The sequence below is a fragment of the Lepidochelys kempii genome, chromosome 14, assembly GCF_965140285.1.
Source record: "Lepidochelys kempii isolate rLepKem1 chromosome 14, rLepKem1.hap1, whole genome shotgun sequence".
Classification (NCBI taxonomy): domain Eukaryota; kingdom Metazoa; phylum Chordata; order Testudines; family Cheloniidae; genus Lepidochelys; species Lepidochelys kempii.
In genome coordinates, this window is record NC_136393.1 from 23,646,721 (window position 1) to 23,660,899 (window position 14,179).

At 41.7% G+C, this 14,179-nt stretch overlaps 1 protein-coding gene across 3 annotated transcripts in view; it reads left to right on the top strand.

Moving 5' to 3' along the window:
• The window catches only part of MYH10 (myosin heavy chain 10), a 144,736-nt gene that overhangs the window by 41,320 nt on the left and 89,237 nt on the right, over window positions 1–14,179 (top strand). For all 3 annotated transcript variants that reach the window (XM_073310850.2, XM_073310851.2, XM_073310852.2), the window contains exon 4: window positions 2,512–2,539. In XM_073310850.2, coding sequence (XP_073166951.1) covers window positions 2,512–2,539 — 28 coding nt within the window. The remainder of the gene's footprint in view (window positions 1–2,511; window positions 2,540–14,179) is intronic.

Genomic DNA, 14,179 nt, shown 5'->3' on the forward strand with positions numbered 1-14,179 from the left:
TCAGCCATTTAAAGAAATCTTAATCTAACGCATATCTAGCTAGATTACTTACTAAGTTCTAAGACTCCATTCCTGTTCTGTCCCCGGTAAAAGCATCACACAGACCCTTTTGTTTTTCTCCCTCTTCCCAGCTTTTGAAAGTATCTTGTCTCCTCGTTGGTCATTTAGGTCGGGTGCCAGCGAGGTTATCCTAGCTTCTTAACCTTTTACAGGTGAAAGGATTTTTCCTCTGGCCAGGAGGGATTTTAAAGGTGTTTATCCTTCCCTTTATATTTATGACAGGTAGGATGACTAGTGTTTTTATTTCATATTCCTCCATACTCAGTAGAATCTTGGAGTCCATCTCCTAAAAATCCTTGGGCAAAACTATCCAAACCCAACAAATTTTTACTTTGCTTCTTACAGCAGATAAGAAGACATAGTTGAGTTTATACTGTGATACATTTTTTTTTTTTAATGGGATGTCTAAACTTCAAATCCATTAAATGAAATCATTGGATTCTAGGGGAAAGTGGGGAGGAGGGATGGCAGGAAGGGAGGAATCAGGTGCTTCACAGCAACATAATTGTCCTCCTACCTATCCACCTTTAGTGCTTCAAGTCTAGAACTGCTCTCCTAGAGAGAACAGCAGTTATCAGTTGCTATTTGATGCCTTTTTCCGGGTCCTCCTAGTTAGTGTCATGCATGGCCAGCAATTCATAAAGATCTCAAAAGTTTAAAGAATGTCACTTGACTTTTCTGTCCTTTTAAAAAAAAAAAAAAAAAAAGGGGGGGGGGGGAGCGTGTCTTGAAACATGGTATTTGCCTTATTCTGGAAGGATCAGGGCTATATCCCTTAGTCTTGAACCTTATGTTCAAACAAAATAAGGTTGACTTGTTTGCAGTGGAATTCATGATTATTACTAAGCATATGATTTAGTCATGGAGGTCACAGCAGTCACGGATTCTGTGACTCTACTGGACCTCCGTGACTTCTTTGGCTTCAGCTGGGACTGTGCACCCCTGCCCTGCAGATGGGGCTGGAGCTGGGTCTCTGCTCCTCGCTCCCCTGCCCTGCAGCTGGGTCTGGAGCCAGGACTTTGTGCCACCCACTCACCCTCCCCCACGTGGCTTCTCTTGGGGCTGGAACTGTGCACTGCCCCCTGGGGCCACAGACAGAACCATGCGCCCTTGCCTTGGGGCTCTGGCCAGGGTTGCAGCTGTGCACACACCCTTGTGGCTGCATCCGGAGCTGTGCACCTGTGGCTGGCTCCAAAGCTGGTGCTATGTGAGCTCGCTCCCCCTCCTATGGTGGTGGGGGTCTAGTTGTCATTCATGCATGGGGCCCCCCTACAGCTCTGCCCCCTGGTCCCTGGTTATTTTTAGTAAAGCCACACACAGGTCACAGGCTCCTTGCCTGTGACCTGTCCATGATAAAATCTTAACCTTAACAATTATCCATAAAAATAAAAAAAACCTACTGAAATTCCCTCATGAGTTTGCAGTAGATGACTACCAGTTATTCAGTGATCATTATGCAGATAGCTATAGAACCAGTTTGAGAAAGAGCTGTGTGGGGTGGTTTCATAGGCATAAGGAGATGCTGAGCTTACTGAAAAAAGTTGGGGGGCGGGGGAGGAGTTCTTTAACTAACTGAAAGACCAGAAAAAACTTTACATATATGAGAAGTATACTTTAACAGCTCTTCTGAAAAATAAGGCCCATATATTGAAATGCAGTATGTAAAGATGCTGTAACCTGCAAGAGAACCATTCACAGTTTTATAGTGCATGTCCTTCAGGCATTCTTTTCAATGCACAGTAGTGTATGTTGTGTGCTGAGCAATATCATGTTGCACAATTCAGTTCTGTTCTATGTCTTGCTAGGCATCCTGTTGGCAACTCTCTCTTCTGAATAAACTGAATTAAGACAGCACTTATGAGCTTCCATGTTCACAAGAAAAAGCTGTAGATGGGAATTACCATATTGGCTGCAGACATTCTTGCTGTTTCCAAGTACTTAAAATCTTGTTTGTAGCCAATGAATCTGGGAGACTGTAGGGAACATAAAACACTAAAAATTTCAACTAGTCTCATTTTCTGTCTGAAAATAATAGACTACTATATGGTTTAAAAAAAATTTCTATTACATACAAAATTTTCATTTTAGTAATGTTCTAGTTTAGTTTAGTCTGCACTGGCCAGCATTTTCTGTATCGACCGTTTAATTGTTTCCCTGACTAGTCAGTCAGTCTCTCTTCTCGCTGAAAAAAAGACCCTTTATAAATGTAAACAAGGAGCTGAAAAACATCTCTTCCCCCTCCCCCTCCCCCCCCCCCCCAAATTAAATAACTTCAGGACGCTACTTAAAGACCACTCCATCAAACGTGATTGCTTATTTATTTATTTTAATTGCTGAATTATGAAAAGTTCAGGTTTCTGGATGCCCTTTTAATATAACTTTGTAGCTTGCAGTTACAACAAAATATCAGAGCAAAATCACAATCTGTATTCTTTTTTCTTTGTTTTGCAGACCGTGAGGACCAATCAATTCTTTGCACGTAAGTAAACAAAATAATTGAATTCATAAGCTGGCTGTTTTTATCATATTAGTGATAGTACAAGGAGCTTGGCTACTATTGCCTGGATAGATTACTCTTAGTGTTCTCTTAGCAGCTGCTTGTAACAATTAGCAACACATAATATAAAATCTAATCTAGTCTGAGATGTTGACTCATTCATAACATGGTGCACTTGAACTTTGTCCCACTGTCAACTTACTGAAAGTGTTAAATAGCATTTACCGCTCGATAAGCATAATATCTTAAAACAAACAAATAAACAAAAAAACCTCATAAATCGAACAAGTGAATCTCTCTAATTTATAGATCAATAATGTTCTGATAAGGTTAAACCATACTGTAACCATTCAAAGTGTAGAGGCTAGCTGAATAACTACAATAAAGGATCAGCTGCCTACTTGGCAGGTTCAACTTCAAAATTCACTCAAACTAAGGCTCTTTACTTTTTTTTTTTTTTTAATGTATCCTATATTTTTAGTGGCATATAGTGCAAAGGATATTGTTTGGACATTTAAAAACGAAAGTGAGAACCCGCAAACACAAATGAGTTTTTGAAGAAACTGGCTGGTTCTTTACTTTCTCATCTCTCTCCAGCTGGCAATACTTTAGGTTGGACTTCCTTTCTGGCCTCCCCTGAAGGTTTGAAGGGCCTCCTAGCTAATTTACAATCTTCCCTGTCAGTCACAACTCCATGTTTGCTAACCTACCAGCCAGCTTATTTACTTAACTTCAGAACATTTCTCCTAAGGGCTTGTTTATATTAGACTTCCTATCTCCAATTTGATTACCAATTAACTCCATTATAGGTAACATGTCTGTGAAGGATAGTTTGGACACTACCACAAATGTTTGTTCCAGGACACACAGGCTTGTAGGTTACCCTAGGGCACTTAAAGCTTAACAGACTGGATCCCTGCCTATCCAACCAGAAGCAAAAAGTCTAATATTTTCCAGCCTATAAAGTAATATATGAGAAGCTGGAAAAGGATTGGGTTTTCCCAGGGTAGATATGGTACATTCCAAATGCAGGGCTACCCTTCACCCTCTCATTGAAAAATGGGTTAGGGCTAGTAGTGTTCAAATGGCTATCGTTTTACAAAACAGAAAAACTCCCTCTGTGAGGAGGATAGCTTTAGGATACTGTCCCCCAAAGCAAGAATAAACTCTTTGCCATGCTTCTGGTGACTGGAAGCTTCCAGGTTTTGCTTCCTAGCAGGAGCAGACAACCCAGCAACTGCCACTGAAGTTCAGTTAGCGCTTCTCCAGTGTAGCACTACACAAAATCAATATAGCTTACTTTAAATGGATTAAAAACTGGCTAACTAGTAAATTTTGAAAAGTAACTGTACATGGAATCATCATTCAATGAGGATATTCTTGGTGCAGTCCCACGGGTTCTTGGTTTATTGCTATTCAGTGTCTTTATCAACAATCGGGAAGAAAATATAAAATCATTACTACTAAACTTGCAGATGACACAAGTGGTTGCAGTATTAATAAGGAAGCAGATTGGTTCTATGGGCTGACTTGAATTGCTTGTTCAAAAGGGCTCATTTTGAACAAGGTGTGTCTTAATACAGGGTCATGCATCTGGGAACAACGAATGTAGGTGACGCTTGCAAGATGGAATTGCAGTCATACTGAACAGGACTTAAGGGTCATAGCATATAACCATTTGAACATGTGCTCCCAGTGTAATGCTGTAGTTAAGAAGGTCAATATGATCCCCTGTTTAAGCAGGGGAATACAGAGTAGAAGTAGTGAGGTGGTATGATCTCTGTATATGGCACTGGTAATTTAATTACTGGAATACAGTCTAGTTCTGGTCCACATATCAAAAATGTCAATTAGAAAGCGTGTTTAGGACAGAGCTACAAGAATGGCTTGAGGTCTGGAAAGCATATCTTTATATAATGAGAGTTTAAAAGCTCCATCTCTAACTTATCCAAGAGAAGGTTAAGAGGTGACTTGATGACCCTCTAAAAGTACCTATGTGGAGAGATCTCTGATAGTTCTTTAATCATAACAAGATCCGGTAGTTGAAAGCTGAAGCTAGACAAGATCAATCTGGAAATAAAGTGCAGATTTTTACAGTAACGTTCATTAACCACTGGAAGAACTTACCTGTGTTTCTGAAGTTCCCTCTATTGCCTGTGGCAGCAAGACAAACTGGCAAGAATATGACCTGGTAGTTCTTAGCTCCAACTAAATCTCTCAATGCCTCCAAAAATTTTTCAAAACTTCTCTGCTCTGCTGATGTGATGCCTGTCTGAACTGAATATTGGCTGCCAGACACCCCTCTCCCCCTGGACTCCTTAACACGGTGGATTTGAAACCTGTGGGTTTCAGGCCCTTCAGGTCTGGTGATGGACAAATCCCTCAAAAGATGGACTAATTTCTCACTTGTTTAGAACAGTCCCATATAATGAATTGATGTTTGTTATGCCTATATTTCTCTTTGGGTATGCACAAACTGTGCAACTAAAGCTTCCTCCTCTAGGGGCAATCTATTAAAGTCTCTTTAGTTCTTGAGGAGATTAACACCTGTCACCCAACAGCAGAAAACCCAACTTTATCCAGTGCTCAATCTAGCAGACAAGTGACCCCCAAAGACCAGATCACAGCAGAGAAGACTGCCAAAGAAAGGCCTGGCACCAGCACATATGCCCCGGTGATGAAGCAGATCACATGGCTTCACAGATATTGGTACCAAAGAGGACAGAAACACCTCTGCTACCAAAATCTGGGACTAAGAGGGGCCACTCCAAACAGAGGCTGAGACTCCGAATGGAACTCATTATCATAACACAAAGTTTTGATCTTGAAAACCCTCTGGATACAAATCCACCAAGCCCCACATAGTGCCAAAGGCTGGTGAAGAAAGGCAGCCTACAGCACAGAGGAATACTTCTCTGGCACCAGTCCCAGAACTGGGATTGCGCCTCTCTGCATTGAGCTCTATAACAGACAGTGTGCTTCTAAGTGAACCGGGACAGTGACTGGCACAGAGGTATTTATCTGTACTGAGAGTGCACTGCCCAGAGAGGAAGTCAGTCTATCGCATGCGTTCTCCCAGTCCTGAAGCAGGGAACCCTATTCTCTATGGTGCCACAGAAGCCTGCCATACAGGACTGAAAATCCCCCCGACAGGAATGCCATTGGACTGGCCAATGTCAAGCTATTGACCCATATCCCTACCTTATGCTGCTGTGGCCCTACTGGGCTTATGGGGGTCTGACATCTCTTTCGGTTAAGAGTCAATCTCCACGCTCAAAAGAGGTCACTTTAGCCATCTTCTCTGGCCAGACCACCTATTGCAGATTGGAAGAACCAGATGTAGGGGCTAAGCAACACCAGTGACCTGCCTTGCCACTAAAGGACCTCTCATCATCACCTCACAAAGTGGTGTCTTTGGCACCAAATGACTTTGTCATTCCAAGAGCCCCTTATAAGATTTGAGAGAGAGACATCCAATCAGAGAAATCTCAAGAGTTGTTTGACTTTGAGAACTGCAAATGGCTTTTCCCAATGTGGACAAACTTCAACCTTCCCATTGCCCAAAAAATAGCCCTTAAAGCTAGTGTGCTGCCAAGGAAAAGACCGTTGAAGATTGATTTGCGTATGAAGTTCTAACCAGTCTCTCGCCTTCTGTTGTCCCACATTTAAAATCTAAGGTTTTGGGTGCTATTTGGATATATGATTTCATCCTTGGTGTAGGTGGGATAGGATGATTCAGTGGACAAGATTTCTAATGGCAGCTATGGAGTTGTTCTAAATCCACCTTCCATTGCATACTGGACACAGTTTTGCCTGCAGGTAGGTAGGTCATTCTTGGGAGGGTAAAGGATTCAAAGGGACCTGGGGATCTCTAGTGCTGGTTGGAATTTTTAGTTCAGTTCCCTTGGATTGTTAGATAAATAAAACTTGCTCCCGAGAGTTGTCCAGTTATCTTGTATCTATCCATTTATAGCATCCCCCAGTTGGTTTAAAAATGCCAGTGATTAATGGGGGATCATAGTGGTGTTAGACTCCTGGGTTTGTCTAGTTTAGGAAAATCAGTACCTGTTTTCTGGCAATGGTGCAAATGCACTGTTGCTACGAGCACTAAGTACTAATCAGAAATGGTAGGCAATATGTCTTTGGTAACTACCAGTGTTATAAACACACTGCCCCAACATCAGCATCACTGTTGCTGTGAAATGGTAGTAATTTATACTAATGTAGTAGCACCCTAAAATGTAAATACACATTGAAACAGGAAATGTGGGCCTCAAATGAGGACTGTAGTAGCTTTTCCTCTTGCAAGGAAATACCAGATGCTTGAGTTTAAGGAAGGTGACAAAACTTCTTGTACTGTTGCTGCTGCCTATTATGGTTAAATGGGTGTGTGCGCCAATCTGTTTCAGACTGGTGACTGAGATGAAGAAATCCCTAATATGGGATACTAGGGTTCTGTGAGAAATGTTCAAGCCTCTCCTAGACTTGTTGTTTTTAGCTGTAGGACTCTGTTGGTGTTTAAAATATGAAAGCATGAGTTACGCTTTGCTGGCATTCTAAATTTGAGAACCTTACCACAAGCTTATGGTATTCCCTTGCAAATGGTGACTAGGCTTGATAAGTGGTCATTTTACAGATGCATGAAACCATAAAAGGGTATATAATCTGAATTGGCTTCAGATGGGAGTGGTGGGATGGAGAAGAAACTGAGTTTGCTTCTAAAATGACAACAGCAGCAAATACCAAGCATTTCAGTATACAACCTCTGGCTGGGTTCCAGCTTCCTAACATTCCCCTGACAACTGGTGTGAAAAGATGAAATGGAGAACTATAAGTAGTATATAAATAGTAAAACCAATTCTTGGATTTTCTGAACCAGTCCAGATACTTGGGTGTACCTCTCACTTTCCAGCAGGTGTAGGCAGGTAGTTATGATGATCCTTTATCTACAGGCCTTGCTTTCTGAATTCTACTCCAATTGTTTCTAGAAGGTGAAGGATCCACCCAGTTATTTCTCTGATAGGAGCTAGCAAGGAAGCTTATTCTGCAAAACCACCACTAAAGAAGCACCTGTGACTGCAGTTGTTTCTGTAGCTACTTTACCGACCAGCAGACTTTAGGCACATGCATCCATGTGCTTTTGGTGCCTAATATATAAGGGATGCCATCGTCTCTGATGTAAGGTGCTTCCTATCCTCAGTGTTTCAGAGTGAAGTGGTATTCCTATATTTTCTGGGGAACCTTGTGACTGAGAAGAAACCTGCAAAAGAGCAGGTAGCAAACAGCACTGGTCATCCTTCCTCTTGCAGTGGGTCTAGCTGCTAGAAGAGCCTCTTGCTTCCAGGCGAGCTTGTTCTTGTCCCAGTTTTGGTGATTCTGAGGAATAGCAGCACCGTTTTGTCTGAAACTTTTTACAAAATTTGGTCTGAGGCAGGCATCTAGCATGGGGAACTTCAGTCTGAGTGGTTAGTCTGGCAAAGTTAAGAGCAATTGAAATAGCTTGCAGCGGGAAGCGTTGGGCAACCTTAACATGGCTGTGACGCAGCGCCCCCCCCCCCCAAACACTGCTCATTCAGCTGCCTATCTTAACTAAATGGTACTTTATTACTTTGCAGCAGAGAAACTGTTGAGGGGGGAAGCCCTCCACTAAGCACTAAGGCTGTTTTGGGGTGTCAGTTCTAGAACTGATTGCTGTCTGACCTAAATCTTAATGCAGCACTGTAGTACACACATGTGGTCAAGCAGTGAGAGTCAGCAAGGTCCCCCCTGCACCAGCATGACATTAATGCAGTGGTGTGCAAACTTTTCTAGTTGTGCCCTATCAGGGTTCCTTCCCCACTCTGAACTCTAGGGTACAGATGTGGGGACCCGCATGGAAGACCCCCCTAGGCTTATTCTTACAAGCTTAGGTTAAAAACTTCCCCAAGATACAAACTTTGCCTTGTCCTTGAACAGTATGCTGCCACCACCAAGCGTTTTAAACAAAGAACAGGGAAAGAGACCACTTGGAGACATCTTCCCCCAAAATATCCCCCCAAGCCCTACAACCCCCCCCCCCCCCCGGGGGAGGCTTGAGAATAATGTCCTAACCAATTGGTTACAAAATAATCAAAGACCCAAACCCCTAGATCTTGGAACAATGGAAAAATCAGTCAGGTTCTTAAAAGAAGGATTTTATTTAAAAAAAAAAAAAAAAAAAAAAAGGTAAAAATCATCTCTGTAAAATCAGGATGGAAAGTACTTTACAGGGTATTCAGATTACCCTGACCCGCCCCCCCCCCCACCTCCGATTTGAAAGCATCTTGTCCCCTTATTGGTCCTTTGGGTTAGGTGCCATCCAGGTTGGTTGAGCTTCTTAACCTTTTACAGGTAACAGGATGTTGCCTCTGGCCAGGAGGGATTTTATAGCACTGTATACAGAAAGGTGGTTACCCTTCCCTTTGTATTTGACAGCCCTCCTTACCATTAGTGGAATCTGTGTGGTGTCCTGTCGTCGCTCCCCCACCCCCCTGCATTACTGAACAGCTAGGGCTTCCTCAGCTATAGAGCTTGAGCTGGAGGCAGAGCTGAGCTGGGGGTGGAGAGGAAATGAGGCGGGGCTGGGCTGGGGGTGGAGCAGGGGCTGGAGTGGACTGGGGGTGGATCTGCCCGGAGGTGGAGCAGGACTGGGAGCTGATTGGGGTTGTGGGCAGAGCAAGGCTGGGGGCAGAGCAGGGCTGGAAGCATGGCAGGTGGGGAGGGAGTGCCACTCTTTCTGCCCCTAGTGGGGAGATGCACCCCACAATTTGGGGACCATTACGTAATGAATAGCTGGGACATCTATAAGGCCATATCCCTAGGAGTGGAAATTCAATGGGTGTTTGGTTGAGCTGCATATTTGAGAGCATGATAAACTTTAAATCTCTCAGATCCTTGGTTTTTGGTTGTCTTTGTGGGTTTTTAATCAAGCTTTGTTTTTTTGCTGTTGAGCTAGCTTTCAGTTCAGGTAGAGTAGTCTAACCTCTCTAGGTGTGCATTCCACAATTACCTCTCCAGAATTTCTGCTAATGGTCTTCCTTTCTTCGAAGAAGCTTCTTACTATTTACTACTGTATTTGTGGCCCCACTTATTCTGTGATTCCATAGTTAAAGGTCTTGCCACAGAATTGTGCTCCAAAAGCCAAGCATTTTTTGTTCGTTTTTTTTTTAACTTAGCATTTAAAATGTTGCTAAAAGAACCCTGAAAATATGAACACTGTAGGCCGAAGTAGTGTTGCTTCCACAGGCTGCAGATAGGCTGAAACCAGAAGATATCCCAAGATCCAGTTCCTGCTGGTTCCTATTTATAATAAGGGAATCTGGCTGTTTGTGGAAATTTACTGCACAATTTTGTTACTAATACACACTAGCACAATATTACTGTATGTCATCCTGAAGAGAATTGTGCCCAGAGATAGAATTTTCTGACTTAAGAATAAATTGGATTTAAGCCCCAAAACGGCATAGTGGAGCAAATACTGAGTCTCCATGTGCAGTCAAAGAAAGTGTTGGAGAATGATGGGAAGGTGGTCCATGTCTGTGAATTTCGCTGAGGCATTTGATACATATGGGCCAAAAGTCTTTAGGCAATCTTGCAGCTGGTTGGAGTTAGTGAAAATGTAGTAAGGCTGATACAAAATCTCGATGGAAGTGTGACAGTTTTGGTGTCTCTTTTGGGCATGATCAACGTAGTTGCTTTGACTTGAGGATAAATTTCAGGGCTCCATATTATCACCAGGCTTCTTCACTTGTTTTCTTAGAGAACTCTTAAGAAGAGCCACTGATGGAAACCTAGTGATATTGACCAATTGGATTGTCACAGAAAGAGGTGGAAAAATGGCTAGAAAGGGTAGTGGTGGAAGCAGTGAAGTTAGATCTGAAGATATCACACACAGATAATGGTGACCTCTAAATCTGTTGAAAAGGTGAAAATATTCCTATCCAGATCTGAGGAGGCAATGGAATACATTGAGCACTGCAAATGTCTGAGTAATACGACTACAAGGGACACCAAACTTCCCTTAGAAATCTAATGTAGAATTGGACTTGACTGCTGCTTTAGTGCCATAGCTGCATCTGGAGAAGCAAAGGTTATTACCATGAAGTGTAAAATGAAACTTCTGCAGTCTCTTCTTCAGCATCTTGCTGTATGCATGTGAGTCATGAATGTTAAGGAAACAGGACATTAAGAGGCATTCTGCCTTCAAATGGAAATGCTAGAGGTGATTGCTGAGAGTTAGTTACACTTTGCATGTGGCTGAGGAGGAGGAGATCACCTGAATTTACAACATAACCAAAGTGATACCTAATATCAGGATAATCAGATGAAGAAAACTTCAGTTTGTGGGACACATGGATTTGATGAGCGGAGGAAGATACCGAAGCAAGGTTTGCAGGGATCGGTGGGCTCAACAATTTGGCTGACAGGACAGGATGCGGTATGGCTCACTTCAAGGCAGTGTGAAAACCACAAAACATGGAGGAAGATTGCTGGCCAGAGATTCCTGTGTGTTTTGTGTTTACTGTTCAGTGGGATGTGACTCTGTGGTGCTTTGCACTATGAGAGAATTGCATGATTCACTTAATTTACCTTTTTAAAGGAAGTTTAAATTAAATATGAATCTGCCATGGAGTCTGAAATATTGGCAAAATTAAGGCAGCATAGTCTAATATATATGGCACCAGACTGGGAGTCAAAAGATCTGGGATCTATCCTTAATTCTGTCATCTGCTGTGTTGCCTTGGGCAAGTAACTACTTACCTTGTCTGTCTTGCCCTCTTAGATTGTAAGCCCTTCAGGGAAGGGACTACCTCTTACTACATGTACGTACAGTACCTTGTGTAATGAGATTGGGATCTCAGTTGGGAACTCTTGGGTGCTGCTGTAGCCCACAATGCAGAATTTCAGTCAAGCCAGTTGCAGATTACACAGGGACTCTTTATAGCATAAGGGGGAAAAATGTATTATTCACAGTAACGTCTTGTCTTTGTATTGTGCCCCCACAAAGTAAAATTGTCGGCTTTTAAAATCTGTTTGGTTAGGTTTGCCTTCAAAGATCAGACTAGGGAGCTTGAGGCTTGATAGGCGGAAAAATCAAGCACTGGAGTGCCAAGTAACATTTCTTTGCTTTCACTCTCTGAATCCTAGCTGGAGTAGAACAAATAACCTCTGATCATGACAAACTGTTCTGGTCATGAGTTGATGGGTTAAAGGAGCTAATCTGAAGTGCTTCAGTATAAATTGTTCAGGCAGCTGCAGCAACAACTTCAAAACAGGAGAAATGTGTTCTAACAGTTCTGTCACTAGAAGGACAGAGCCACTCTCTTGAAGGAGCTGAATTCTAGATGTTCTATGCATTTGTCAGTAAATAAATCTGTTTGACCAGTGGTCTTAGCCCAGCCATGTAACATAGATTTTTTTTTTTTAAGATGATAGTAAGGGAACAGAGACATCTCCTCCTCAGTTGGAGGATTTGACTGTCTATTATAGTAACAAAGATGCATTTGTCAGATTAGTCAAAGTAGGCACATTGCTCAGCAATCACTTGGAGCCGATAATCAGAGTTGCTGTTTGTTTGCATCTGCTTTCATAAAACTCTGGGAGAGAGTGGGTCCCACTGCTAATACAATGAGTGGAACTGAGATTTAAGGACAAGGGGTGAAATCCTGTCCCTGTTGAACTCAGTGGCAAGGCTCTCATTGTTGACTTCACTAGGCCCAGGATTTTCCATAAGGGTTTTAAATTACCATTTCTGTGGTAACCTAATGATTGGCGTGTATTTAAAACCAGGTGTTTTTTAAAAGGCTGATCTGACTTCATTATATACTGTCCTTCCACTTCACAAATATTGTATATAATCATTTCTAAAAGTTTACCTTGTTTGGGCAGTTCATAATTCATGCATTTGCACTCTTGGGGGGGTGGGGAGCTGAAGTATGCAGATGTTTACATCCTTTTTATTTATAGGAATAAAATCTCCTAAATCTTCTGATTCCTCTTCTAGTAGAGTACATGACAGTAGAGTTCGTATCCAGCAGGAAATACTCACTCTGCATATTTTTAAGACTTAAATTTTAGCCAAAGGAATACATCATAAACTCCAAGCTTTTGGCCTCATGTGCTTTATGAGATGTACAGGCTTTTATAAGAACTTGTTGATTTGTGGATTGTATTTCTAAAAAGGCTGTGTATAATTTCCTTTTAGATCTGGACCTATGGAATATAATTGTACTCACTCCCCACAAAACTGATCACTAGATCACTAGAGTGGATTCTTTAAAATTTAGCTAAATTTTCTTTGAACTACTTTCAATCTTTTCTACCAATTCAATTTCCATTCAAAGATTGGAAATATTAAATGTGCCCTTCATTGAATTTTTTAAAAAAAGAAAAAACTCTTAGCCTCTCTTCTGAGGTAACAATAAATTCTAATATTGATTCAGAATATAAAAGTTTGGTTTAGTATACAAAGTCTTCCTCTAGGAACATGTCAGTTTTATAGAATTAAGCACGTTTAAGAATATTAAAGATAACTCACTGAATCTAGTATCTCCCCATCTTGTCTTTTATAACCCCATTCATAGTATTGATACTTCATAGATACAGAAAGAGAAATGCTAATTAGGGAGAGGAAAGTTGTGGCTGTGCCAAGGACAGACCCCAGATGACTTCATATTTGCCCATGCCATGTTTTACCCTGTGACTCTTGAGAGGCATCCTCTGAGCCAGTTTGGAATATTGCTTAGCTATAAAAGAGGTCCAGCCTAAATTCTAACTTTCAAAGGGCACACGAACCTCGAAACAGTCTCAAGGTTGCTTATTTGGTGACAAGATCACACTGATACTTGCGGTCAAGCCCCATTATTAAATAGCTGGTCCTCAAAAGAGAATCTTCTTCATAACCAGCTTCATAGATTTATTCCTTCTCAGGCTGTTTTCATGCCAAAGACAATGACCAACTTATTAAGCAGGTTTCAAGGACCCTGAACTCTTGGCATGTGTGTTGCCACCTAGGCAACCTTGGCTTTGTGATAGATGGTCCCTTACACCAAAAATCACCATAATAATCAGGTTACTCTGTCCTAAAAGGAACATTCACTTACCCCTGGTCAATTGCTCTGCAGATCTCAAATCAAAGACAACTTGTAGCCAATCCTATAATAAGCCAACTAAAGATTTATTAACTAAGGAGAAGAAATAAGGGTTTTAGGCCAGGACTACAAGACAAAATTAAGTCAACCTAACTTACGTTGTCATACAGCCGGAGCAATAATTACATTGCTTGTGCATGTTTACACTTTGCTCCTTCTGTTGGCGATGTGCATCTGTCGTAAATATAAAGGGAAGGGTAACAACCTTTATGTATGCAGTAACATAAAATCTTTCCTGGCTAGAGGTACAGAATCACTTTACCTATAAGGGGTTAAGAAGCTCAAATAACCTGGTTGGCACCTGACCAAAAGGACCAATAAGGAAAGAAGATACTTTCAAATCTGTGTGTGTGTGTACGTGTACTCTCTCTGGACAGAGAGAGAGACCAAGCAGGTAAATCCTCTTTTGAAAACATACCTGAAATGATACATATAAAATGACAAAAATTGTAAG